Source organism: Pleurodeles waltl, chromosome 8, assembly GCF_031143425.1.
Source record: "Pleurodeles waltl isolate 20211129_DDA chromosome 8, aPleWal1.hap1.20221129, whole genome shotgun sequence".
In the NCBI taxonomy this organism is placed as follows: Eukaryota; Metazoa; Chordata; class Amphibia; order Caudata; family Salamandridae; genus Pleurodeles; species Pleurodeles waltl.
The window spans coordinates 124,786,728-124,812,009 of NC_090447.1; the positions used below are offsets into that span (position 1 = coordinate 124,786,728).

A 25,282-nucleotide genomic window follows, 5' to 3' on the forward strand; every position below is an offset into this window, starting at 1 on the left:
TTTCCACCCAAACGGGAGCCAGGCAGCTGACGTCCGCTCCTGACTGAAGTCCTGAAAGATCTCTCCCTGCTGCTGCCCAGTGCCACCGTTACCCCTTCCTCTCAGACTCGGGAAATAAAACAAGCCATTGGAAATTGGCCAGATCTCCTAGACCTCTCCTCTTCCCAAGGCTGAGCAGAAAGGAAAACACCAAATATACGCTCTCTTATCACGTTAGGGTTTGTGTGAATTCAATTTGAAAAACACAGCTTTGAAAAACACAGCTCATCTACAATGTCTCAACTGCAATGTCTAACTCCACGTTAAAGCCAATAGGCAGCTAACCTAGACACCAAATGTAATGTCTAATGCCATGTTAAAGCCAATAGGCAACTAAACTGAAAACAGAATGTAATGTCTAATGCCATGTTAAAGCCAATAGGCAGCTAAACTGAATACAACGCGTAATGTGCTACTGGTGAACATTGAGCAACTAATATGCGCAGTGGTGAAACACAAAGTCATTGGTCAAACACAAATAATAGCATAACAGGACCCAGGAAGCCTGTCTCTCAGGTGGAGAAGCTGGGGATCAATTACTCAAGTATTAATATGTTTATTTTTCTGGTACACTACTGTAAATACATGAGGGCTAAATGTATAAAGAGTCACAAATAGTGGTTGCAAATTGAGCATGGATTTTGTGCAACCAGTGTTTAATTTTGCGATGCACATTATATATCAGGGGTCTTAAACCCTTTCTAAAGTAAGAGTTACCTGTGCTCAAGGAAAATCCTCCCAAGCTACCAACAAACTTTATTACTGTGAAATAATGACCACATTTGTTAGCATTACACAACTGATCACCCTGAGCAGGATTATCAGTAGTGACCACACAACTGTTTCAGGGGAACAGCAGCTTTAAATGTATCTTGGAAATGCAACCTTTAGTCTTCATCAGTCTATCAGTTTTTGAAAATACATGTATTTTTCTATAAAATACCACTTTCTGTTTTGGACAAACTAACTCAATATTGCAGATGGAAAATCTTTCCTGAAAAATATAACTTTTTCTTTCAAAGTAACGTTTTTAAGTTTTAATAAGAACACTGCGCCCAAACATCGTCTTGGCATCCTCATCACATACTGGCATGCACCAATCCCTCACATGGACAGATTCTTCTTCAAATGCCTATGTGCTACAATCATAGCCAATTTATGGTCGCCATGACACCCTGGATGGCTATATGATGTTGATAATGCCCATCATTATACCACAGCCACCATTGTGCCAAGATGGATAGGGTAATGGTGAGCAAAACCATGTTGCTATGCAAGGGGGGCACCTTTATGGCAAGGATAGCTAAAATGAGTTCAGCAGTGCTTTTATTATGTTAATGATTGCTGTCAGTGGTCCACAGCTAGACCAAGAATGCACAAAATATATCACAGATAACCATTATTATGCAATTACCACACAGTTGTGCCAGAGTTCACCTTATGATGGATGAAGCATATACTATACTTCTGGTAGTCTTTAAAAGCAGGCATTCCTTCATTAGTCTATACGCTTTGTAGGGAGGGGCACAGACACAAAAATATCCACAAGCTTACGTTTATCTCTCTCTTTTTTTCAGGCTCTAAATTATCTCAGCTCTGGATCCAGACCATGCTCTCCTTTGCTCCTGGGCTGACCAGGCACCAAAGACACATTTTCACTCTAGCTCCTGGATTCCTACCCTTTGGCGAGTCAACACTGGCTACTGCTGTGGCTACTGGTGGCACTCTACTTTCCTTGTCCATTGTTCACTCTCCTCATAGTGTGACAGACAGAGCAGTGCCTACAAAATGGCCAATCTCCTTGTGACTTTGCTTGGTTGAGAGTGGAGACACTATGTTGTGTGGCAGACCCCATAGGCTGACAGTGAATGTTAACATGAAACCCTGCCATTGGTTTGGCTGGCTGCCACGCTAAGAGTCTTGAGATGAGCAAGGTTGCCTTCTTTAATAAGCACATACCCTTTGACTTAAGTACTAGGGTCGGCCCCACCCCTGAGAGCTATTTCTAGGGTGCTTGTGAGCTACCAATAGCTCCTGAGGTACTCGTTGGAGACTTCTGCTATATATTAATATGTCACTGCAAAATGGCAAGTCACAGAGAGTAACAGCTCTTTGTGACCACCTGTATTTGGCTTCAAACAAAGGGATGGTGTCCTGCAAAGAACAGGCCATCATGCCCGCACCTGCATTCCCAAACAAACTTTGTTTCCCAAAAAACAGCAGCTCTTGTCCCTTAAATTGAAGGGAAATGGGGCAGGCAGTGGGGGCCTGGATCACTACCATGTACCATCCCAAGCCTGCCTACAGCATTCACAAAGGACAAGGCTTGCAAATCACTTACCACCTTTTTTGAGGTGCTGGAACCTGATCAAAACCACTAATACATTCAATGCCAAACTGAAATTATGAAGGAACACCCCTTTCATGCCCCTTCCTAACTGCATTTCCGCATAGGGCTGTAAACCCATTTTCTGACTGCATGCATGGGATGCTGAAACACGTTTATCAGATGTTAACACTCACCAGTATAAACAAACATTGCAGCCAGATGTCTGAAAAGCCACCTTCAAACAGACAGTTCAGTGTACAAATCTAAAACGTTTCCAACATTTTGGAACACTAGTGGGCGTTAGAAACAAGATAGGGGGAATTAGAGAAAGCAAGAGTGGGAGAGAAAGTTTGAGATACAAATACACAAAACCATGCAGAACGGGCAGTTTTCTGTGTTTTATTCAATGAATACACATTCAGGAAACCTGCAAATGGCATTAAAGTAAACTAGTGGATGAAGCAATGTTTTAGGTAGTTGGGTGAATGGAGCCCAAAGTAAGCTGCCTAAAAAAGGAGTTGCACTATGGAAGTGACTGCTCCTTGTTAAGTCGGGAGTCGTGCCTGTTGGCTCTTGATTCACGCGTAATCCATCGGTGGTGTGAACCCGGCCAATTGCAACACATGATGATCAGTATCCGACATAGCCGCCCTATCGCATATAAACCACCAAAAGAGTAGAGAACTTTTATATCTACTTACTTTATTTGCTTCCCTAAAACTTCAAATACTTTTTTAAGCACCTTAAGGTTTTGCCAAGTTTGAAAGGCAGTTTAATACAAAATGATCATGTATATTTCAATTAACACAATAAACAGTATACTTCATATATCGGACACAGTCTTCTTTGGCATCTCATCTGTACAAATGGAAAGTAATTACATTTCAGTAGTACATGTTCATACTATTAGTGAACTTCATAAATTTGGTTTTAATATTAAGATTACTATACACATTATCCTTTGGAGGAGACACTTTTTTAATATGGCACTGAACATACAGGCAAAATGTAGGCGCCTCAGAGTTTGCTGCCAATAGGCTCCTTTCTGGTCTAATGCAGGTCTAGGAGGATAAAATTCAAGCAATAGTTTCTGAATAACCACCAACTATGCAAGTGACTTCTACTTTGATAAACTGTATACACAATTATTTTTATGTGTATATATATATATATATATTTTTTTTTTTAGAATCTGCCATGGAGCCGGCCCTCCTGGACCTACGTTGGCCACCATTACTGTAAAGCACAGAAGCAGATTACAATCTGACATTCGATCCTGCTCTTCTCCATGACCAACTCTTAGGTTTGTCATGGTCACGTGATGTGGTTTTCCAAACAATGTTGATTCAGCATTGATCATCAGAACATCATACTAGCTAGGTTGACTAAACTTTTACTTCAACACTTTCAGGCCTGGTTGGGCAAAAGCATCCTATAAAGCTAAATTCAGAAATGAGCTGCAACTCGTGCAAGTAGCTGTAAGTATGCCTGGCTGTGCACATTATTTGCAGCCAAAGATTTTACAACTATGTTTTCCAGCTTTCACCATTTCCAACATTACTGATTTAGTTATGGCTTCTGATAGGATGAATTGGCCATAATCGGCAAACCAATCACAGGCTTCTGACAACTACTATGGAGTCTCTTCCCAGTCTCTTTTGAGAAACCCTTCTGTAAACGGTGGAGATGCTTTATGTTACTTGTATATGGAGTACCATATTTTTAATGTATGGTGCATGCATTTGGTCCACTCACAGAACGCCTAAACCCAATGCATTAAGCAGGCGACGTGTAGTGTGTGCCACACACACGAAGAACAGTCGCAAATGTACTCCGGAATGGAAAGCACTCCTATTCTGGGCATCAATATTAAATGAGAAGGTGAAATCTGACTGAAGACGCGTGACATGACTGTATGCCATTTAAAGGTACAGTCCAGTGTCAGTTTTCCCCTGGTCCCACCGGTCCTTACCAGCTCCGATCCATGAGAACAAACAAAGATGGACGTAAGGCTGATTCTAAAAGTTGCACCCGTTACGAAAAAAAAAGCTGCTGTGGCTAAGGCAACCTGAATTGGCAACTATGTGTTCATCTTCTCTACAAATACAGAAATGTTAGCCTGGATAGTCGCTGCTGTAATATCTATGGACTGCCACGGCAGTTTGGCTAAATGTGTTTTAAGACATCATGACTCGTACTTAGAAGCCATACGTTTTTAGCCACCGTATGGTGTATGCTATGAAGCCCACCGCCACTTTGCACTGATCATATGTCCAGAGTTGGGGGTGATGTGGGCAAATATCCAGTAAGGAATTCCAACGTACACATTACAATTAAGTACGTCAGGCACGAGTGAGTTATAATGCTTTGCCAAAAACGCACGAAGCGTCAAATGACGTAGCAGGCACTTCACACTACAAATGCTGGCACTGCCTTGCACAGTTTCTTTCCTTTTTCACAATTAAAAAGGTACATAATTATATTTTTCAAATGGGTGCCCTCCAACAAGGAACCAGTTTCTACAAAGATAAATGAGAGAAGTCGATCTAACACATAAAAACATTTTCAATAAAACGATCATTTAAACTTTGAAAGATTCCTCCCTTGCAGAAGTAGCTTAACTGCAGCTGGACGCACGAGTAAACAAAACCTCTTCACTTATTTGTTTTTAAGGCGAGTCTGCTTTTCCAGTTCAATATTATCATGTGCACATTTTCGTGCTACAGAAACCTCTGTGGCTCATTTTTCATGGGTGCGTCACTTACCACTACATACAAAAATGTAAACTCCGTTTCTGCCCTCACTTACAACAGAATATCAACCATGCGCGTCACCGTTCGAGACAATGTGTGATTCCAAGTAGCCGAACAATGGGAGAGTGCGAACGCACCTTGCAAACAGGGCCACACTGTCCACATTTTTTTTCTAATTAGGTTTTGGCACCTTGACAAGTAGACAGTACACAGGACGCATCCACATTTTCATGACATCAGTGACAAAGCAGCAGTTCAGGACATAAAAAAACGATTCTATGCCCATTTTTGCATTCCCTTGTAGCTTAGTTGCCACCACTAGAAAGTGGTAGCCATTTTCTTCACAAAACATACGAAGCACAAGCAGGTTACAGGAGCATGTGGTCCAGAACGGTTTAGGGGTTCTGTCCCGATTAAAAGTTAGAAAAGGTCTTCGGTAGTTTAACTGGTCTATTATTTGGACAACTGCATATCCTGTCTCAGCTTGGTCAATGGGTAGAGACCACGAGCCGATCTTTGAAGGGATGACATACTTTCAAAGCTTTAGCCAGTCAGCAGCTGAAAATACCAGAAGTAGGGCTAGGCCTACTTGTGCTGATCTTGAATTTTGACCAAGTTAGTCGACTGATAAGTAAAAGGCATGGCCCAAACTCGCCTTGCAGAACTTTGAGTGTTTCCAATCGATGCAAAATGCAAGTTTCCTAGTTACGGAGTAGAAATGGTGGTGGACCATGGCACTTCTCCACATGCCACATTCTTAGGGATATAGAGTAATCACATACAAAACGTTTCATATTAAATCTCTAGGCAATACTGATTACAGCACTCACATCGTAACAACTTTATCCTAAGTGACTTGTTCTTAAAATTCCAATACAAAAGGTTTTAAACCTCTGCTAAGAATAACCTTCAAGAATAACGTAACTTTCCGATTTCCAGCTCCACTGCTCTCAAGTGTCAGTACAGCCTGCATCCTTTAGCTTACAATTTCCTGCATCAGGTGAAAGATTTGAATTACACAATTTCTATATTTTTATTTTATAAACAGTCACAACAATTTAGCAGAACTTAAACTTATGTGCGTCCTGTATGTTTTTTTAAAGGTTATGATGGATTTAAAATCAGATAAGGTATGGACTCAGTGTTAGTTGAACAGGGAAACCCAATGCTGCTTATTACTTGTTCTGCAAATTACGCGATAGAACAAAGTCCCTGTGACAGGTTAACTGGGCAGTTCACAGAGGAATATTCCTCCATTGCCTATGCAAACAAGCGCAGTAATCTTTGCTATATATTGTGCCTCTTCTGTTGGATTATTTTAAATTAGGTTTTCTGCTGCTTCCTATAGTCCTCCGTTTGCCAGTTACCACCATGTAAACACAAACTTGTAAAAGAAGTCGTAGGATTTAAAACGGAAGCCTTTGTCCGCCACATGAGGCTGGTACAGCGTCTTGTAGCCCTTTGCCTCAATGTCTATTTTAATGCAGTCCAAGAGGTCTAACACGGAGGGGGAGGCCTTCCAGGGTCCGAACTTCACCACGGAGTCTTTATCTGTGTCAAGGGTGTTCAGGGCATCGTGGCACTTGTTGGCGTCCTCCTCGGTCCTGACGATGCACACGATGACGTTGGAGCGCCGCGAGGCCACCGCCTCGGCCCTGGCGATGCGGATCATCACCTCGATGTTTTCGCGGTAGTTGGGCACCCGAGCCAGGAACTGCTTCCTGCCGACCTGCTCGCCGAAGATGAGCGGCGAGTCCTCCAGCTGCTTCACCAAGGGGTCGATCTCGTAAAACAAGGCCTCCCGGTACACGTCCTGCACGGACTGCGTGGGGACCACGTTGCTGCGAAGGAATTCGAGGATGTACCGGAAATAGGTGCCGTCTCGGTCGATGAAAAATCTCCCCTCGGAATCCACCCTCAGCTTGGGCTGCCCACTGAACATCTCGTAGAGTTTGGAGCCATTGCACTTCTTCAGCGTGCTGATGGTTGTGGTGAAGATTTCTCCCCCGACATTTAGCTGCACAATTGCAGAGGTCTAGGAGAGAGACGAAAAACAAACTTATTTTCTTTTACACAGCAAATGTGAAATCTTGATTAGTTGCATATCTTTGGTATGAGGGACTAGTGCAGATCTAAAATATACTTTGTGGCTTCAACAGTACATGGCCTTCCACCATTACACTAGGGCTGCCAGCAGACCGACAGTGCCTGAACACTGCACAGACAAACAAACAGGAGGATACACAAACAAGAGTGAAACAGATTTTAAGAAGTACATTTTATTTATTTTGGTTACTGCATGTAAATAGGTCAGGAAATTATTCTGCCAAAACTCGAGTAGCATCGTCAGTGCTAAAACTTTAACACAGCATGACCTCAAACATAGTCTCACTGGGGTTTTCTTTTTATAACGTAGGACTGTGTGAAAAACTAAAATGCACTTCCTTGCATTAGTTCAATTATAACCTGATTCTGCCCACAGGGAGAGACTCTCTGAAGTAGAGTCTCTTTGCTTCTTGGATCTTGAGGCATGAAAAAAGTCAAAATGAGCTTGCTCAGCCAAAAACTCAACATTTTTTATACGATATGAAGACCACTCTCTCTAGCTCACCATGGCAACTTGTGTTCATTTTAAGAATTCACAATGTGACAAGTTAGGAAATGTCAGTAGAGTAGGACATAAATGTGAGCAGTGTCTTCTCTCTGCGAGATTGCCTCTACTGACTTTTGCCCAGGGAATCCCTGGCTGGTTTCTCTGTGAATCGCAGACTACTCATTTTTTTTTGGTCAATAAACATGTGGCATAACATACAATGTATTAAAACCACAAATGTGTTCCCCATCGTGTTGAACGGAATCCCCTCCAGATGTTATCAGAATTTGCAGGTAAGTAAAGTGAATGACATGTTGATCAAGTGGGGAAGTTAGGATTAGACTCAATCTTTTACAGTTTAAGACTCTTCAAGGATAGAATTATCATTGTTTATCTGTAGTTTTGTATGAAATGCAAGTTATTTATTCACCGTTGCCTTTTAAGAGCTCCATTTCTTCATTCTTCAATAATTCAGACAGTCAACATTTGCAAATTACATAATACATTAGCCTCACACTATAGAAGACATTTCTACAAAAAAGCACACCACCCGTGATTCAACCACAACAGGAACAAGACCACAAAAACAGAGCATCTGTGAAATGAATGTAAAAGAAACTACATTGATTCAAATAAATACATTGTGTTATTCTGTACAAAGCAAAATTAAATAGAAGGCAAAAAGGGTAGTCACTTTATATGTAAACATCATGACCTACCTGGATTCACCTAACACAAATTATTTCAGAAAATCCCCACACTTTCATTAAAGGAAATTAACAAGACCATGAGATCGCACAGAGCGGTATCACTCCCAAGCTACATTTAATCAATGTGAAAGATCTCAAGTTCAGATCGGATGCTAGCTGCAAATCACATTTCAATTTCTTGTTCTCTCTTTATTTGAAATTGGTTTCCGAGGAATGAGAAAGTGCATGTTATTTATAATCATATTGCATTAATGGGTCTCTCTGTATTTAGTAGGATTCTGCTGATGATAACACCTCTCACTGTAATGACTCAGTATCTTGGCTGGTAAGCATGTTCTGCTGCCCCGTGAATACTGGTACTGCTGGGGACTTCAACCATCTGCCTGGCATTATTGCAAATATGTCCTTCGTAGTAACTTGATATAATGTACTCTTGGGGAAAAAAGCTTGGGAGGATAAGGAATTTCTCAACCACTCGGAAGCTACCTCAGAAAACCAGAAGAATCATACAATATCTGTGTTAAGTAAAATTCTAGGCAAGGTGTAAATTACTCGCTGAGCTCTCTTACTGGCTTCATATTTTCGACTCCAAAGTCCTTCTCAAGTGTGTGACATTCACAATTTGTGAGATTTTGTGTCATTAATCAGCCCAAAACGGGCCTAACGCCTTCTATTTGTTTTACAGATGGCCATTGTTGGAGAAAGCATTGATAAATCACCCCAAATTCGAATGCATACTATCACCCCCGCAAACTATCCAAAACAAGGAAGGGGTTAATTAGTCATATACAGTATCACCATTTCAGGATTTTCAAGACACAGCAATTGCTCTTAATGATAAGAATCCCGAATTATACTTCCGCATTACAGATGTTTCAGAAGGTTTCAAGAACTGCTGGTTGCCCAAGACTTGGATGGACCAGTGTTCAACTTAACCTCGGTTGGTAAAAGAGGACAATTAAGGCAAAAGCAATGTTCTGACATGCTAAAGACAAAATATTGGAAAGTCACAACAGGTAAAATTGTTTGAAAAGCACACACACACAAAAAAAAAAAAAAAAAAAAAAAAACATACTTGTACTGGTAATTTGTGGGCGCTACTTTTCAACTGATCTTTGCACCACTGTAGGAAATCTGCCTTCTCTGCATGTTCACTCTATTTTTTGTTTTTTCTGGATGTTATATTTTTGCTGGCTTTGGATCTCTAGGAACTTTACCCCTGCTAATCAGTAGTAAACTGCTGGCACTTCTCCTTTAAGTATGGTTAATTTAGTAAGTGGTACAAGTTGTTCCCAGGCCACAGAAGTTAAATGCCACCAGTGGACTGCAGCATCTTTTGTATCATCCACTACCATGGCAGAGAAAATATGTCTTCAGCCCCGTCACTGCATCCTGATCATAGCAGTGTGAAAACTGCACTTGACCCATACATTAAACCATTGTGACAGGTTTAAACCTCTTTTAAATAGCAGTTCACATTAATGTAAAACAGGTACTGCACAAGGCAGTGTGCATGGTATTCAAAAGTAGCACATGTTAACATTACATTTCTATATGTCCTTACAGTGAATATCACTAAAAAGTTATTTTCACTGTGGTAGGCCTAGCTGTTCTATGTAGAAAACCAAACAGCAGAATAAAAAAACTATTATGTCTATTAGTTACAGGTATTAAAAATCCAATTCAGTGGCAAGGTTGGACTATTAATGAAAAGTACCTTATAGAAAGTTATATTTTCTCTGATTGAAGTTCCTGGAGGTTAATTTGCGTTCCCGCGAAGAATAGGAATTAAGCCTGCAGAGACCCACAGGCACCAGGGTCATTCCAGACCGCACTCAGGCAGACAGCTTCTCACACAGTCACATAGGAGAGGCTAAAGCTTGCTCTTTCGTGGACAGTCACTCCTTCTCCAGAGCAAGGCAGGCTGCTTGACTCTCATCAGGCAGGCATGCTTCTAGGCATTTAAGGGAAGGCACACAACTCCTCCTGCAGGGGAATCCAGACTACATGCGATGTCCTGTCCCCTCTAGCAGTCTGGCTATAATGTAGAAACCAGCCATGGTGGCACAGCAGTCTTGCGAGTCCTCTGCAGAGCACTCCTTTCCTTGGTCTTAGAGAACCTGGACCTGGAACCGAGTGGGGTGGTTTGGATCCCAAGTTATACTCAGCTTCCAGATAAGGGATGTGGATTCACTGTAGAACAGATTTGAGAGAATCTTTCTTTCAATTCTCCTTCCCAGACTGTTTTCCAGACCAGACCCAGCCTTTGTTTACAGCAAGGTTTCACACACCCATCAGGTACCACTAGGGCTGTCTTGATCCCGGAGCACCCCGAACAGAGGCACAAAGAGGTGTGATGTTTCTGCACCTAACTATCACCAGCCCAGCTGTAAGAGTATCCAGCGAAAGACTAAAGAGCACATTTCACATAGAGATGGCCTCACTTTTCACAACAAAGTCGGAAGCCCACCACTCACTCCTACAGACCACCAAATAGCAGCACTTAGAGAGACTAATCAGCAACTCCTTGCCAAGCAAAGGGCCTCCTAGGAGCCCCGTTTCCACTCTCATCACTTCAGTGTCTGGGGCCCCTCCATTCAGCTGCAGGAATGCAAGCAATACACTTCCAGACTAGGAGCACAGTCCCCGGCCTCCACTTGTGCTAGGCCAGGCCAAAGGAATCCAAAATGGTTTCAACTGGACTCCATACTCTGACTAACTCGCACACCATGCATGTGCTACACTGGCTACACACACAAAACCATTCACTCTGAATGCCAGCCCAAGGGTCTTGGCAACAGCTTTGAAGCAGACCTTTAAAGAGGCTGGTCAGCAGGCCTCATCCTGAGCAACCCAGGTGAAAAGGACTTGTCACACTATTGATTTTTTTAACCATGGTATGCTGTGACTACGGCTTTATGGCTTTATGTTCTAAATCTACTGACACTAGTCCACTGAAAATAACCAGGTTATGTGAGGTGGTACCCACCAGGTCATAAGGCAGATCCAGGACCTTTCACAGTCGGGGAAAGGCCTAGCACAGAGGAGGGAGCATGCAGTTTTAAAATTTGTAAGTGCAGTTAAGAACATCACTTTATTGCAGACACACTGGGAAGGTATTTGGAAATATGAAGATAATTTTAGAACCTTGTCTCAAGCATGAGCGAAAGGGGTGGAGTTAGTGGAAAGTTGTGAAGGGAGACACAGGATAGCTTTGGTTGGCTTAGAGCATACAATGTTAGGTCATAACCAATTTAATGAGTTGAAATGGAGGTACGAGCTTCACAAAATCAAATTTCAACCACAGAACAAAAATGTGCAAACACCACTAAATGAAGTAAGAAAACACTGTTCTATGTAGTCTCTGGAAGCTTGGCAGAAACATTCAAGTTAAAAAAAAAAAAAAAAAAAAAAAAGCAGTGCTAACTAAACATTCCTAAAATGATTCAAGTGAGCAATGATTTGCCAATAGTGTGACTGCTTCTCCACTGGAGATTTAGATAGTGAAAGGGACATGCTGGAATTATCATAACACAAGAGTGTGCAGACACTCCCACCTTAAAATACCAGAAGCAGTAGTATTTGGTGTTTGGGACAGTCTATAAAAAGCACTGCACCTTCTTCCAAGTAATGCAAACAGGAACTGCAAGACATTATGCCATGAAGTACAAACTTTGCCAGTGAGTCACATCTTGAATTTGCATAATTCACTGGAATGCATTAAGCTTTAGAAATATTTCGAACCCTGCAGTAAACGCACAGCACATGAGACCTGTAATTATATTGCAGTATTTCTATGCTGGCCATATTTCTTTGGTTATGACGCAGAACCTTCTCAGAAACATTTACTGCCTACACCACACCATTAGCTCTCAAAACCCTAGGCAGAAACGACCCTACCCTGACCTAAACACACAAGATGAAGACATATTGCTACTATACATGATCAAACACAAAGAGATCTTCTACTTGGAGAACGGTTTCAATGCAAAACAAGTACTGGCAAAGCCGATAGGTCTTAAATTGGCTATCAACATTTTGGCTTTGTCAATGCTCGTTTTGTTTATCATGGCTTTTATAAAATGGGAGCTGCCGCACCCTCACCAATATTTGTATTAAAAAAAAAAAAAAAAAGAAGAACAGCTAAAAGCACACATTGTTTTGCCACAAAAAGCACACATTGCTGTAACAGTCCACGTCACAAGAGGGAACCACACTCTGTGTGGATGTGCTCTTGTGAGAGCGCAAAGCCAACACTCAGAGCGAAGTGTAATTGGAAACATTACCCTAACAATCGTCAATGCTGAAGATCAAAAGTACCAGCAGACATTCTTTGCACAAAATCTGCTAAGATTATGGCTGTAGAGGTCTGAACCACTACATCATGCTGCTGCAGTGGGAGGAAGAGAAATGTGAATGACACAGCAGCATACCATTACATGAAGAGGGCTGGCTGAATGTCACTATAAGTATATTTTATAGCTGTAACTTTAGCAAAACTAAAAGGTCATGGCAAAAGACAGACCTAAAGAGAGTTGAGAAAGATAGGGACACTCCAACAAGACCATCATGTATAACTAAGAACTAAGAAGTAACCAACATGGGAAAAGGAGAATACAGGGCTAAGAAGGCAGAAATACAGAACAAAAAGTGCTACAATAGACGAAACTCAGAATGAACACACACATGCTCGAACACTGGGAAAACAAGACAGTACTCAGGACCTAAAATGTGCTGTTTGCGGCACAATGAGTACACAAATCAACTCATGCTAAAGAAAGTCGACACCAGGAAAAACTGATATCGCGGTGGGGGAATTTCCTCACACTCTCTAGTATGCAATCAAATCCTACACTCTTCAAACATTAAACATCTCACTTACCTGCCCCATGTTTATGCTTAAATCAATCAATCAATCAATCAATCAAGGATTTGTAAAGCGCGGCTAATCACTGTAGGGTCTCATGGCGCTGAATGTAGGCGTGCTGCTCAGTCGAAGAGCCAGGTCTTGAGGTCCTTCCTGAACTGCTTTGGTGATGCAGTCTGTCTGAGCTTGAAGGGAAGTGTGTTCCATGTTCGGGCTACTGGTAGGAGAAAGATCTTCTTCCTGCTGTATTTTTCCAGATCTTGGGGACGGCTGCAAGGGCGAGCTGGGAGGAACTGAGACTTGGAACTGAGACTTCTCTTGGGTACGTAGAAGGTGAGGCGGGGTTGAGGTATGCTGGTCCTATGTTGTGAAGTGCCTTGAAGGTGTGGTTCAGGAGTTTGTATGTGATGCGCTTGTTGACTAGGAGCCAGTGTAGGTCTCTGAGGTGGGAGGAGATTCAGCTGCTGCATTCTGGACTCTTTATAGTCTTGACTGAAGTTTCTTGGTAATGCTTACTGCTTGTGCGACTCGATTCAGTTCTATAAAATCTTTATTTGGTTAAACAAAGCATAAAATATAACAGACCATATCACTAGTAGTCATATATAATAATAAAAAACAATTCAAATACTAAAATATCATTCCTATAATCCATTTATCAAAATTAAAAGGTAAACCAATAAAAATGGCTAGGATACTGTATATAATATTAACAATTTCATTCAGTGACCTGTAATGTTTCCTTGATCTTTACTGCTGAAGGAAGCGCCTTGGACAGCAGTAAACTGGCAAGCAGTTTATTTCCAAACTCGAGGTATAGACGATATCTGAGTAAATATGATTCTCACAGAAAACGCCACTGCAGCATCCATCAACCTCCACTCTTCCCTCAGTAGGTCAACGGCCACACCTTTCTCACACCAACCATTCCACTCCTCTCTGACATCCATCACATTCCACTCCCAGAACATATTTGTGCTAGGAACTTGCTACCACATTACCACTAGTGCCTGTTGTATAAAGGATATTACAGCAAGACAAATATCAACCAAATGCAGCTGTTGTAAAAAAAAAAAAAAAAATAGCAGAGCAGGTCTACACCGTATAAAAGAAAACTTCCTCAGCAGTGGTCTCAAATAACATAGCTTTGGCAACTTATAAATCTTGCAAAAGAAACTAAAATGAAGGGCACACTCATTACAACAATTACTGCATGGTCAACAAGGATAAATCTGAGATCACTCACCCTCTTCGGAAAGATAGCCAAACAATGAACAACGTTAAGAGAAAACGTGTCCATACCCTATGATTAAGATTAGTCAATGCTCCCCCGTTGACAACAGGATAACCAGCTGGAACCTGCTCACCACACAGAACACCATCGACATCAAGCATTCTTTCCACTCTGGATCTCCCACGAACCCCTGCCCACACCACATGTTCAACCTCAGCAACAGCACCATTAGCAGCAGGCTTGCAGATATCCTCAACACGTCTATCACCTCTGCCATCTTCCCAGACAACTAGAAACACTCCAGGATCAAACCCGTTCTCAGAAAATCTACTGTCAACTCCAATAAGCTCAAAAACTACAGACTGATCTCGCTGCTCCCCTTTCCCACTAAAGTCCTTGAAACAGCCAACACCCAGCAATTAATGGAATACCTAAAGAACAACAACCTTCTGAATACATCCCAATCCGGATTTCTCCCCAACCACAGCACAAAAACAGTCCGATCGCTGCCATGGACAACGTCAGAACCCTCCTGGACAGAGGAGACTCAGCCACCCTGATCCTTTTCGACCTCTTGGAGGCTTTCAACACCCTCTCCTACCAGCCCTGATCAAAAGGCTCCATAAGATTGGCATCCGAGAGGACGCCCTCAAATGGATTGCATCCTTTCTCTTCGGAAGAACTCAGAGCCCAGCTTCATCCCGGCACCCAAGAACATCATTTGTGGCATCCCTCAAAGCTCACCCCTCAGCCCCACCCTCTTCAACACCTACATGATCCCTCTGGCCAGAACATCATCTCCTATGCGGGCGACTCCCAGCTCGTTCCCTCATTTTCCGAAGACCCCTCCACCACAAAGTCAAACTTCCACCTCTACATGACCAGCGCCGCCAACTGTATGCAAGACAACTGCCTCAAACTCAACACAGAGAAGACGGAAGTTCTAATCTTTAGGAGAACCATCTCGCCATGGGATGACTCCTGGTGGCACGCTGACCTAGGCCCCCCTCATGCCCCCACGGACAAAGCCCTGAACCTCAGAATCATCCTGGACAGCAAACTCACGATGAAGAACCAGATCAATGGAGTCTCCTCTGTCTGCTTCCTCACCATCTTCAAACGGCACCCTGTATCCACCAGACGTACCATCACTCAAGCCCTCATCACCAGCCACCTGGACTATGGCAATGCTCTCTAAGCCGGAATCCCATCACACCTCCTGAAGAGACTTCAGACCATCCAGAACTCAGCAGCCACTCATCCTCAACCTCCTCAGTCGAACCCACATCACTTCAACTGAGGAAACTCCTGGCTGCCTGTACACAACAGATGCCAATTCAAGATCCTGACGCATGCCCACAAAGCCCTGCAGCACCAAGGACCAGCGTACATCAACCACCGCCAGAACGTCCACCGACCCTTCAGACTCCTATGCTCTGCCTCTCTCTCCCTTGCTCACACCACCTGCAGCAACATTGGAGGGCGCTCCTTCGCCTACATTGTTGCAAAATCTAGGAGTAGCCTCCCCATCCACCAGAGGACATCTCCCTCCCTTCAGGACTTCAGAAGGAGACTCAAGTCTTGGCTCTTCGCCTGAGACCCCCGAGTAGCCAGGACCCAGTGCTAGACTAGTGCGCTATACAAATCAGGATGGTTGGTTACTAAAATTGCTTGCCCTCCTTTGTTGGGGTACTCAATTTGCTACATATGAATTTCCCAAGCTCTCCAAAATGTGTCCTGTACACTACACCAAAGATGCATTCCCAAAAAAGTGGAAGACCCTCGTAGGCAATTAACCGGGATATAGGAAGAGGCTGTTCTTCAATTATATGGGGGCTGGGTTCTGTGGGAAATCCACTTTAACATAGCCACCCAGTGACTTGAAGAAAACATGTTTCTATACCAATTCCTGCATCACTAACAATAATCATTCTAGAATGTTCCTTTGTTTGTCTGCTTGGAATATGAGATGAGTTATTATTATTCATCACTTGGCCCTTTAAAAGACTTTAGCGTTGACCATTCTCATGTTGATCATCATCAATATGGAGCAGGCTTTTGTTGCAACTCCCGAATTGGCTCCTTAAGGATTAAAAATAAAAAAGTAGTATTCATATTCTCTGTATCTCTAACTACACACATACAAAGAAACACGTTATCAGAGTGAAAAGAGAAAAGACTGAGTACGAGGCAGAAGGAGATGGAACCAGTGGAGGAGTAGCAGATGCTGAATGTGGGAGGTTGGGGCCGACAGCAGTAGCTGAGGACTCACATACGATCAAAAGTTATATGGGCCCAGTATACACAATCATCCAGCTGAACTCTGCTCTGATGAATTCTTTACCTGTAGCCACCTCTCACAGGCCATGAAGAACTTGCTAAATGTGTGAGTCACCTCAGGACTGTAGATAAAAATGAAGCCACTGTTCAAGTATCACAGGGAAAAGACTGGGCCCAATGGATTTTCTGGCGAGCTATATAAATTCTTTTCAGCGTGCCTTGCACAGCCCTTACATGCAATGTTTATCACCTCATGAAAGAAAAGAGCACTCCATTGAGACATGTGAGGCAGTCATCACAGTGATGCACAAACTTAATGCTTGGCAAACAGCGGTGCCTCCTTTAAGCATATCTATTTAATTAACAGAGAAGGTAAGGGATCTGGGTATTGGCAAATAGTCTGCTAACAGTGACACAGGGTCACATTCACCAAGTCCAAATTGACTTCATGTGATAAGGGTTCATAAGTCATAATATCAGGCATGTGTTCAATGTTTTGGCCTTGGCACGTTAGCTTTGAGATGACTTGGCCATCTTCATAATCAACTTTGAGAAAGTCTTCAATAATTTCAATTGTGATTACTTATTCTTCAGTTACTCCCAGGTGAACCTTTGCCTGACATTTTTCTCCTATATCTGCTTGCTACCCTAGGGACTGGTGTTAAGGATGTGGGTTATTGTGGCCTTGGCTGACCCCTTTGTCATTAGAAGTGATAGTCGGCAGGTCCTCATGTTGCTGCTACTTTTTGCTTTGCCAGTTGAGCCCCTGGCAGCATGACTCAGCCTTGATAAAAGGACCATGAGTTTGATGGATGCCAGAGGTCAATGGCAAGGAGTCACTGTAAACGGATGATTTGCTTATCTACTATAGTCACCACAATCAGAGCAAATATTGGATAAATCTGGTATATATGACAAGCTTAAAATTAAATGGGCCAAATCAAATGTCTTCCCAGTACAAGGATTGGCCAAGGATGATGGTAGGGAATCACTCTTCAATACAAGGTAACCGCCCGCCCTCCCCTTGCACTTTTTAGTGTGAGGGATGCATACCCCTAGAAGGGAGTCAAGAGTTTTTTGCAGTCAATATTCTGCCTATCCTTGTTCAAGGGATTAGGAAGACATTTATCTACAGGAGCCCTGTACCCTAATATTTGATGGGGAGAGTAGGGATTATTGCAATCAAGGCATTGCTCAGGGACGTAAAAATTATACAAAACTATCCTTTCAAGGTCTCCCCAACATACTTAAAGTGTATTATTTCCCTACTGCGGTCCTTCTTAAGCAGAACAGGGTGCCCAGATTGTTAATAACAAAGTGTTGCAAACAGACCACCTCAAGTGACATCGGCATAGCAGACGTATCATATTATCTAGCTGCACATTCACGGCTGGTGCGAGGCTTGCACAAAAAAATAAAAAAAATAATAATAATAAAAAATGAAACTTACCTTTTTTTCTCCGCGTCCACTCTGCTCCGTCTCCTCAGGTTGCAGGCACAGGCTCCCAGCCTGCTCTGCGGCCAATCCGGTCACTGCTCAAAGCAGCGTCAGTATTGGCTGGGAGCACCCAGCCAGGGTGCTCCCAGGCAGACTGGGAGCCTGTGCAGGATCTCTCCAGTCCAGCAACCATTTTGCTTGAGAGAGTCCTGGCCGGCCCGAGACGAATGGAATGAAGCCCTGTACCAAAAGAAATGGTACTAGAAATGAACCAAATAAAGCTTGCTTTTGGTGGGACCACAGCAGACTCAAGTTTCCACTCTTCTGGGAATTGAGGGGTGGGACAGACTGGGGACATCCATACTTGGGGGCCCTCCTGTAATAGCAGAAAAAATGTACTTACCGCCAGGAGGAGTTTGGGCATTTCCAGACCCAATTCTATTGGGTCCTCTCATTCTACCTCGCTAACAGAAACAAACTGTTGGTCACAGATTTTCCCATGTGTCCACTTTTCTAGGGTTGGCGATGTGGGACAGATTTGGGATATCCACACTTAGGGTAGCGACCTCCCAGAATAGTATGTTTACTGACCTCTGGCAGGAGGTATGGCTTCACAAGACCCAAACCTACTGATACCTGCACCTTCGACATTCCCTTTTTTCCCCAACTTGCTAATAGACACTGCCTAATTTACCCGCACTATTGAGGTGACAAGATTGCAGCGGTAAAACATTGTTAGTTATTAGTTAAACCAGATACATTTCACACTCTTAGGCTGGCCTGGAAGTCAGACTTCAGTTCTCCCGAGGATGAAGATTGACAGTTTGCCCTAATAGCACCGAGGGAAATTACTAAACCCATGAGATGATATCACATACAATTAAAATATTTATATAGTCAACTTCTCAACACTGTTTATAGTACATGCATAGGAATTCCTCATCAATACGTCTTATATGCCAAATTGTCACAGTCCACCATGCAAGACTGAGACCATGAACACTGATAGGAACACAGGTTTCAGGTCAGTGAGGACATGAAGCGGGATGGATAATTTGTAGATACACCACTCTGACAAGCACTTTCACAATCTCTGGTATGGTATTCCAATGCTGTGGGGAGGAGCAGTGACAACAAAAATGTTATTACAAAGGTCAGGATTACAGGATGGAACTCCAAGTGCCATGTGGCGGGCTGCCTATAAAGGGATTCCTGCCTTCCCACACGCTGCTGGTTATTTGTCCGGAAGCAGTAGTTTGAATTTGGAGTGCTGCGGTATAGTGGGGTAAGGGTGCACAAACACCAATCTTTGTGTTCTACCACTGTACAACAGGTCAGGTGTATTTCAGGGGGTGCTAGATGCCTTCCGATGTGACACAGAGTGTGTTGCGGATTGGACATTTTCAGTCCTCTTCGCGTACAGAGTCCAATTGTCTTCTTTTCAGTCCTGCACTTCATGCGGAAGGGAAGGAGGGGCTCAATATTCAGAGCAAGTATTAATGGAGGATGCAGATACTACAAAGAGACAAAGACTATTAAGGATAAGGTGCAATCAACAGTAGTTTTATGGTATACTTGGACAATGCATTGTATACCTATATAGTCGAGAGACTGGTGCCACATACTGTCTCTCAATACAACAGGCATTGTTTGGTATCTCTGGAAAAATGTGATTTATGGTTTGCCTATCCAAATGCTTCAATTCATTTTTTCATCACTATGATGAGAATATGCGTTATGAAGGGAAGAAGTAGCAAAATTCCATTTGTTTTGTTTTGCCGCTTTAACAGGGGTTCCTTGTGCGAGTTCCTGCATATTCTCTACCCCTGTGACGAATGGCAGGTGGCCCTTAATGGTAGGTGCCTGTACATTACTTAAGAGTATTTTTCATGGTGTGAGTATGAACAAGGTAGATAACATGATCCCTTCTCTTATGTTATCTAGAGTAATGGTATAAAGACATAAGTGAAATCACCAGGAGAAATTGGTGATTACCCTAAGAGGCTGGAAGCTTGATTATTCTTTAATTTTCAGGTACTATATAGAGATATTTAGGTACAAATAAACTATATGTAAAAATAATGAATCACTGACCTTGTACGTTGTTTTCTACTCTAGCTCTCCTTCCCAGCTGTTCCCTCCCTTCCCTCGCTTGATCACCTTAATAGCCTTCCCTATAACAGCACACACACTTGAGGTTATCAAGTGATGGGCCATTCTGAGAACCGTTCCGATCCTGAGGAGTCAGAGGATGACACAAATAGAGAATCACAACTTTTTTCAGACAGTCTAGAACTTCTGTATTATTCAGACTTTTTGGGAAGTTACGTAGAGGGCTCTCGCAAAAGCACTTGATTTCCATCTACTTCACCCCTCAAGACTTGGGTTGACTTCCATCTTACTTCACCCCTCAAACACCCCACAAGACTTGGGTTTCAACAGATATGAAAAAGCTTTTTTAGTACTGCGTCTCGTTCTGGCTGAAAGAAATATTGCGCAAAAATGGATACAAGCACAAGCCCCCAGTGTCACCAAATAGAAAGCAGGTCTACAAGCTTGCAAGCTTATGAAAGGCTCTAGAAGTAACTACCATTACAAATGGGGCCATTGTATATCATGGTCCTGTTTTAGATAGTAAGGGTTTATAGAGTCAAATGAACGTCCACTGGCATCTGTGCACTCTGTAGGTCACAAGCTCGAACGCCTTTGAAGTCCAACAAGGCCTTACATACTACCAGCTCACTACAGAGAGTATCATTAACATCAGTCATAGGATTTTTTTCTTCATTTAGAGCATTCCAAAATGGCAAACATGTAGCATGAAGCATTGATTAAAAAAACAAGATGTTATGATTATTATTAAAGAATTCTAAAAAAGTGTAGCTTTCCCCTGTTAATGATTGTGTGAATTTATATGTTAGGCAGTAATAACGTTCAAAATTTGGATTTACACATGTACATACTATTAGAGTACTGCTGTCTTTTAAATGTGTTTTCCAGACCCTTGTTATGTAGGTCTCAATTTGGGCTTAGCAAGCACCTTTTACAAAATAGATGTCGCCCATGTCCTCTATCTGCACACTTCACTGTTTATTTCTGCAGCACTCAGTCAAGCAGAATCATATTTGTTTATTTCCATCGTCATTGTTCATGCTGTTCTCAATTAATCTTCCTTGGCTCAGTCACAACACTGTATCTGTTTGCAAGGACCTTCTGTTAGTTCACTATACGCTATTCATTCACTATAGTTTGGTACTGTTCATGTATTTAGTTTGTTCTGCCATATCTGCATGGCACTAGCATAGAGTGGGCAGAAAAATTATTCATGTAGTGGGCTAGTGCTTAGATAATATAACACTAAATGAAATTGTGTTCCAATTTGCAATGAATATGACATATCGGATCATGCCATGATGAATGTACAGTTTTACAAACTTCATATCCAAAAATAATACATAAAAACCCTTCATTTTTGGAATGAGCCAGAGGTCATTCCTATGCTACTAGAGATGCTGTATTTTTCTCTCTTGATTTTGCTGCCCACTTGGAACTTAGATTAGCAGGTCCCTATTTCCTGAGTATCATCTTACTTTTTAACTTTGTAAGAAAACCTTTTAACTATTCTGCTGATACATAACTCATTTATTAAGTGGACCCTTGTTTTCTGATACTTTTATGTATTGGGAGATGCCTATTTCGTGGACACATTTCCTCATGAAATTGAGGCATAACACCATCGCCGAGCCATCGAATTGTGGGCATCCTGTTGAGGTAAACTTTGTGGGTTTCAAAATTGCAGGTACCCCATGCCCACACCTCCATTACGTTCACTCATAGTAAATACTCTCCCGTTATTAATTCTCTCACTCAGCACAGTAGCTCCTTCTTTCTCACTATTCACAGCAGATTCAAAAGCAATGCACTGCCCTTTGAACAGAAAAAGGCGATGGTGCACTGTGCTCCAAAATAAAAACTTTACGTCTAATGAACAAGCCTCACATATCCAACAAGAGAGATGGTGCTCAGAGAGCGAGATCTCACCCACGCGGGCTATGCGCCGAGGAGTCAAAGTGCTAAACTCACATCCAGCTGAGTAAAAACATACATTCCCCAAAGTGTAAGAGACTCTCTGGTGCAGCTGACTAGGTAGGAAAGGAAACTAGGCGTTGGTGAGCAAGTGTGCGCTGCTGCTTCCAAAATACAATAAGTACGCTAATGAGCAAAACCTTACGTTTAACTCTGATCAAGCAGTTTCAATAGTTTATCTCTTCCTAAAAGCAGTGCTTTAAATGGGCCGGTACTGAATACCGGCACTTTTTTATTTGGAGAGGGAAGAGTACCTGCACATCTTGGGAAAAACGTAATACTTTTAATTAGAGAGTACCGGCACTTCTCAGAAACAAGCAGGTCCTCTGCTACGGAGTACCTGCACTTCTATTTTTCCATTTAAAGCCCTGCGTAAAGTGTACAGTTAACGTTACCATTCAACTTCATTGGCAGTGCATTGGTACTTGAATATTTAATGTAAGCACATTTTAAATAAGTATCAGAAAAGTGCTGGTGAGCAGAGAAGGAGGCACGCTCTGGCACTTTGCTGTGTGCTCAGAGGAGCCGCACTGACCGTGTTGCCGGCTGTGATCTGCTTGCCGCTGGACTTGTAATCCGAGGAGATGCTCATGGCGGCTGCGGCTTCGCCCCCGCGGGTCGCCCGGTCCCTTGAGGCGGTGCGGCTTCCTGCACGGGTCCCCTGGGCCGTCTGCGCTGCCCCCTGCCAGGGCGCAGGTAACAGGTGTGGAGGGGGCGGAGTCAGCCTACGTAGAAGGGTAGGGAAGACGAACAGGAGAACGCCTCCTGCTCTCGGCCGCAGGTGAAGGTCTGTTTGAAAAGAAACGTGAAGTTGGACGATTTTATCAAAATAATCCAAACTGAAAAAATAAAAAAATATTGTTATTCACTTTTATTATTTATATTGTAAACAATTAAACGCAATTCTAAATGTTTAGTAAAGAAGGGACTAGATCTTGTAAGATAAAAGTGGTAGGCATTGTTTAAAAAAAGAACATTTTTCAGTCTGGGTGTTTTGTTGTTAACCTTCTTCAAGATGGCCGCAAGAACAACGGAACCACCTCATAAGCGTCCTTCGACCTGTGTGTGAAAACGGCTCTTTGAACACCAACACTGGCAAGACCTGTTAGTGACACATCCGCGGTGCAGCCAGGGCGAGGCCGGAGCTCTCCAGGCAGTGGCTGGCCTGTGCCCCGTCACGCAGCGGACACCTGCGTCACAACGATACGAGGCGGAGCGGCGCTTCGTCAGGAGGAAACCTCCGCGTGTTTGTATATCGGAAACCTAGCTACAGCTTGGGAGCGCGCGCTCTTCCCAGCGTAGCTCTGCTGGGCGCGTGCCATGCATTATCAGTGGCGAGTAGCTGAAAGCACTGAACCCCCGAGCCCAAAACGAATGGAGCTTTTATGCCTCTTCTGCAAACTATATAACTGCGTGCAAAAAGAATTAATAAAAGCAAATGAGTCACCTTTGATGTGGAAAGGAGAGAGAAACTTCACATACTGATCTAATGGCTGAATTGCAAAATGAGATTTAGAAACTGAGACCATTTCCAACGAGAAGCACTGCAAAACGTTTTTTCATCCCATAATAAAAATGCACCATTGTGTTCTTTCTCGGGTATGTACCTCAGATTGAATCACACTGCGTAGTTTTGACATTTTTGTTAGATTCTCTTTGTATGTGTTAATATGAGGAGGGAAACGAAATATAACTGTCCTACTCTGTGGTTTCAAAAGATATTCAAAACAGATCTCGGTCTGACCTGTTTTCATTTTTTTGTTTGTTTTTGCAATGCGTGGTTCGGGTTACCCCTTTGCCTGCATTCCAAGCTCAATAAAATAAAACATCAGATGCAACCACTTCAAAGAGAGCCTGTGACAGAGCCGCAGCTAAACTAATATAGGGCATCATTGCTACCAAAAGCCCTTGTGTTATCATGGCTTTTTAATCATCAGCACTGTCCCTGTTCTGATTTGTGAACCCAAAAATAAAACTGCTAACCATAGAAAGCAACTTTCTGTTCAGAAAAATCTCAGGACTAGCTAAGGTGCTACATATGAGATGCGTCCACTATTTGGTATTGATAGAGCGGTCCGTAGTAATGATTTTACCTGTGTTCGGACGCTCTTTAGGCCGATGAATCTTTTGACTAAGTGGGAACTCTCTGTACTCTTAACCGATCAGTCTCATCAAAAATCAATAATCAATAACGAACATAAGCAACACCTTGAACAACATAACACTTTACAATTAATCCAGAATACATTTCGGCGAACCCTGACCTTTCAGTCAGGAATAACCACACCAGTTTATTGCAAAGTTAGTGAATTTATTTCCCTATATTAACAAAGCTAGCACAATATAAATGTGTCTCAACACCAAATGATAAACATATATGAACATTAATAGCTGTCCATAGCGTCGAAACAAGTGTAATCTATGAAGCATTTGAATCACAAGGCATTCGATAATGGCAATGCAAATCACTAATACGATAATCTGTAATGAACTAATGGCATACATTTAGTCAGCATAACAAGATTTCAAATTGCATCGTGCGACATATGGAAACCTCGTCTAACCTCAAATTAGCATCGGCATGTGGGACTTCATGCACAAACAATTTAGCAACATTAATTTAGAAAAACTCCTAACTAGGGCTCTTACCAAAATCAGCAGTTGGTTACCTAAAAGAAACACAATGCAATTTTACAATTTCCTTTCATATTTACCAATTACGATCAGCATACAAGGAAGTCTTCGTCTCACAGGTACTGTTCTTCGGTCATCATGGGTACCGTTTCTCGATCAGCATGGGACGGGACAAAGGGGCAGGGGTGAACGGGGCAAATGCCTCACGGCGGCAAGGTAAACTATTACTTCATGCAAAGGGATCAAATCAAAGTTACAGTCTCTAGGGCAAGAATCATTTAAAGTCTCTTTCTCTCGACTAGAGAAAGAAACAGTCTCT

General features: G+C 42.5%; 1 protein-coding gene across 1 annotated transcript; it reads right to left on the minus strand.

Annotated features, from left to right (window-relative positions):
- Positions 1 to 2,781: 2,781 nt before the first annotated feature.
- On the minus strand, positions 2,782 to 23,113 carry KCTD14 (potassium channel tetramerization domain containing 14). The gene is made up of 2 exons (XM_069203924.1): positions 22,865 to 23,113; positions 2,782 to 7,156 (listed from the first exon to the last, which is right to left on the minus strand). The coding sequence occupies exons 1-2, from the start codon at positions 22,919 to 22,921 to the stop codon at positions 6,485 to 6,487; spliced, it is 729 nt and encodes a 242-aa protein (XP_069060025.1). The 5' UTR covers positions 22,922 to 23,113; the 3' UTR covers positions 2,782 to 6,484.
- Positions 23,114 to 25,282: the final 2,169 nt, after the last annotated feature.

What these genes read in the sequence shown, in the direction of transcription:
- KCTD14 (XM_069203924.1), bottom strand. Translation starts at nt 22,921, where the DNA reads ATGAGCATCTCCTCGGATTACAAGTCCAGCGGCAAGCAGATCACAGCC. An exon ending in AGATCACAGCCGGCAACACG is followed by an intron (nt 7,157 to 22,864) that starts GTCAGTGCGGCT and finishes TCTCTCTCCTAG; the next exon opens with ACCTCTGCAATTGTGCAGCT.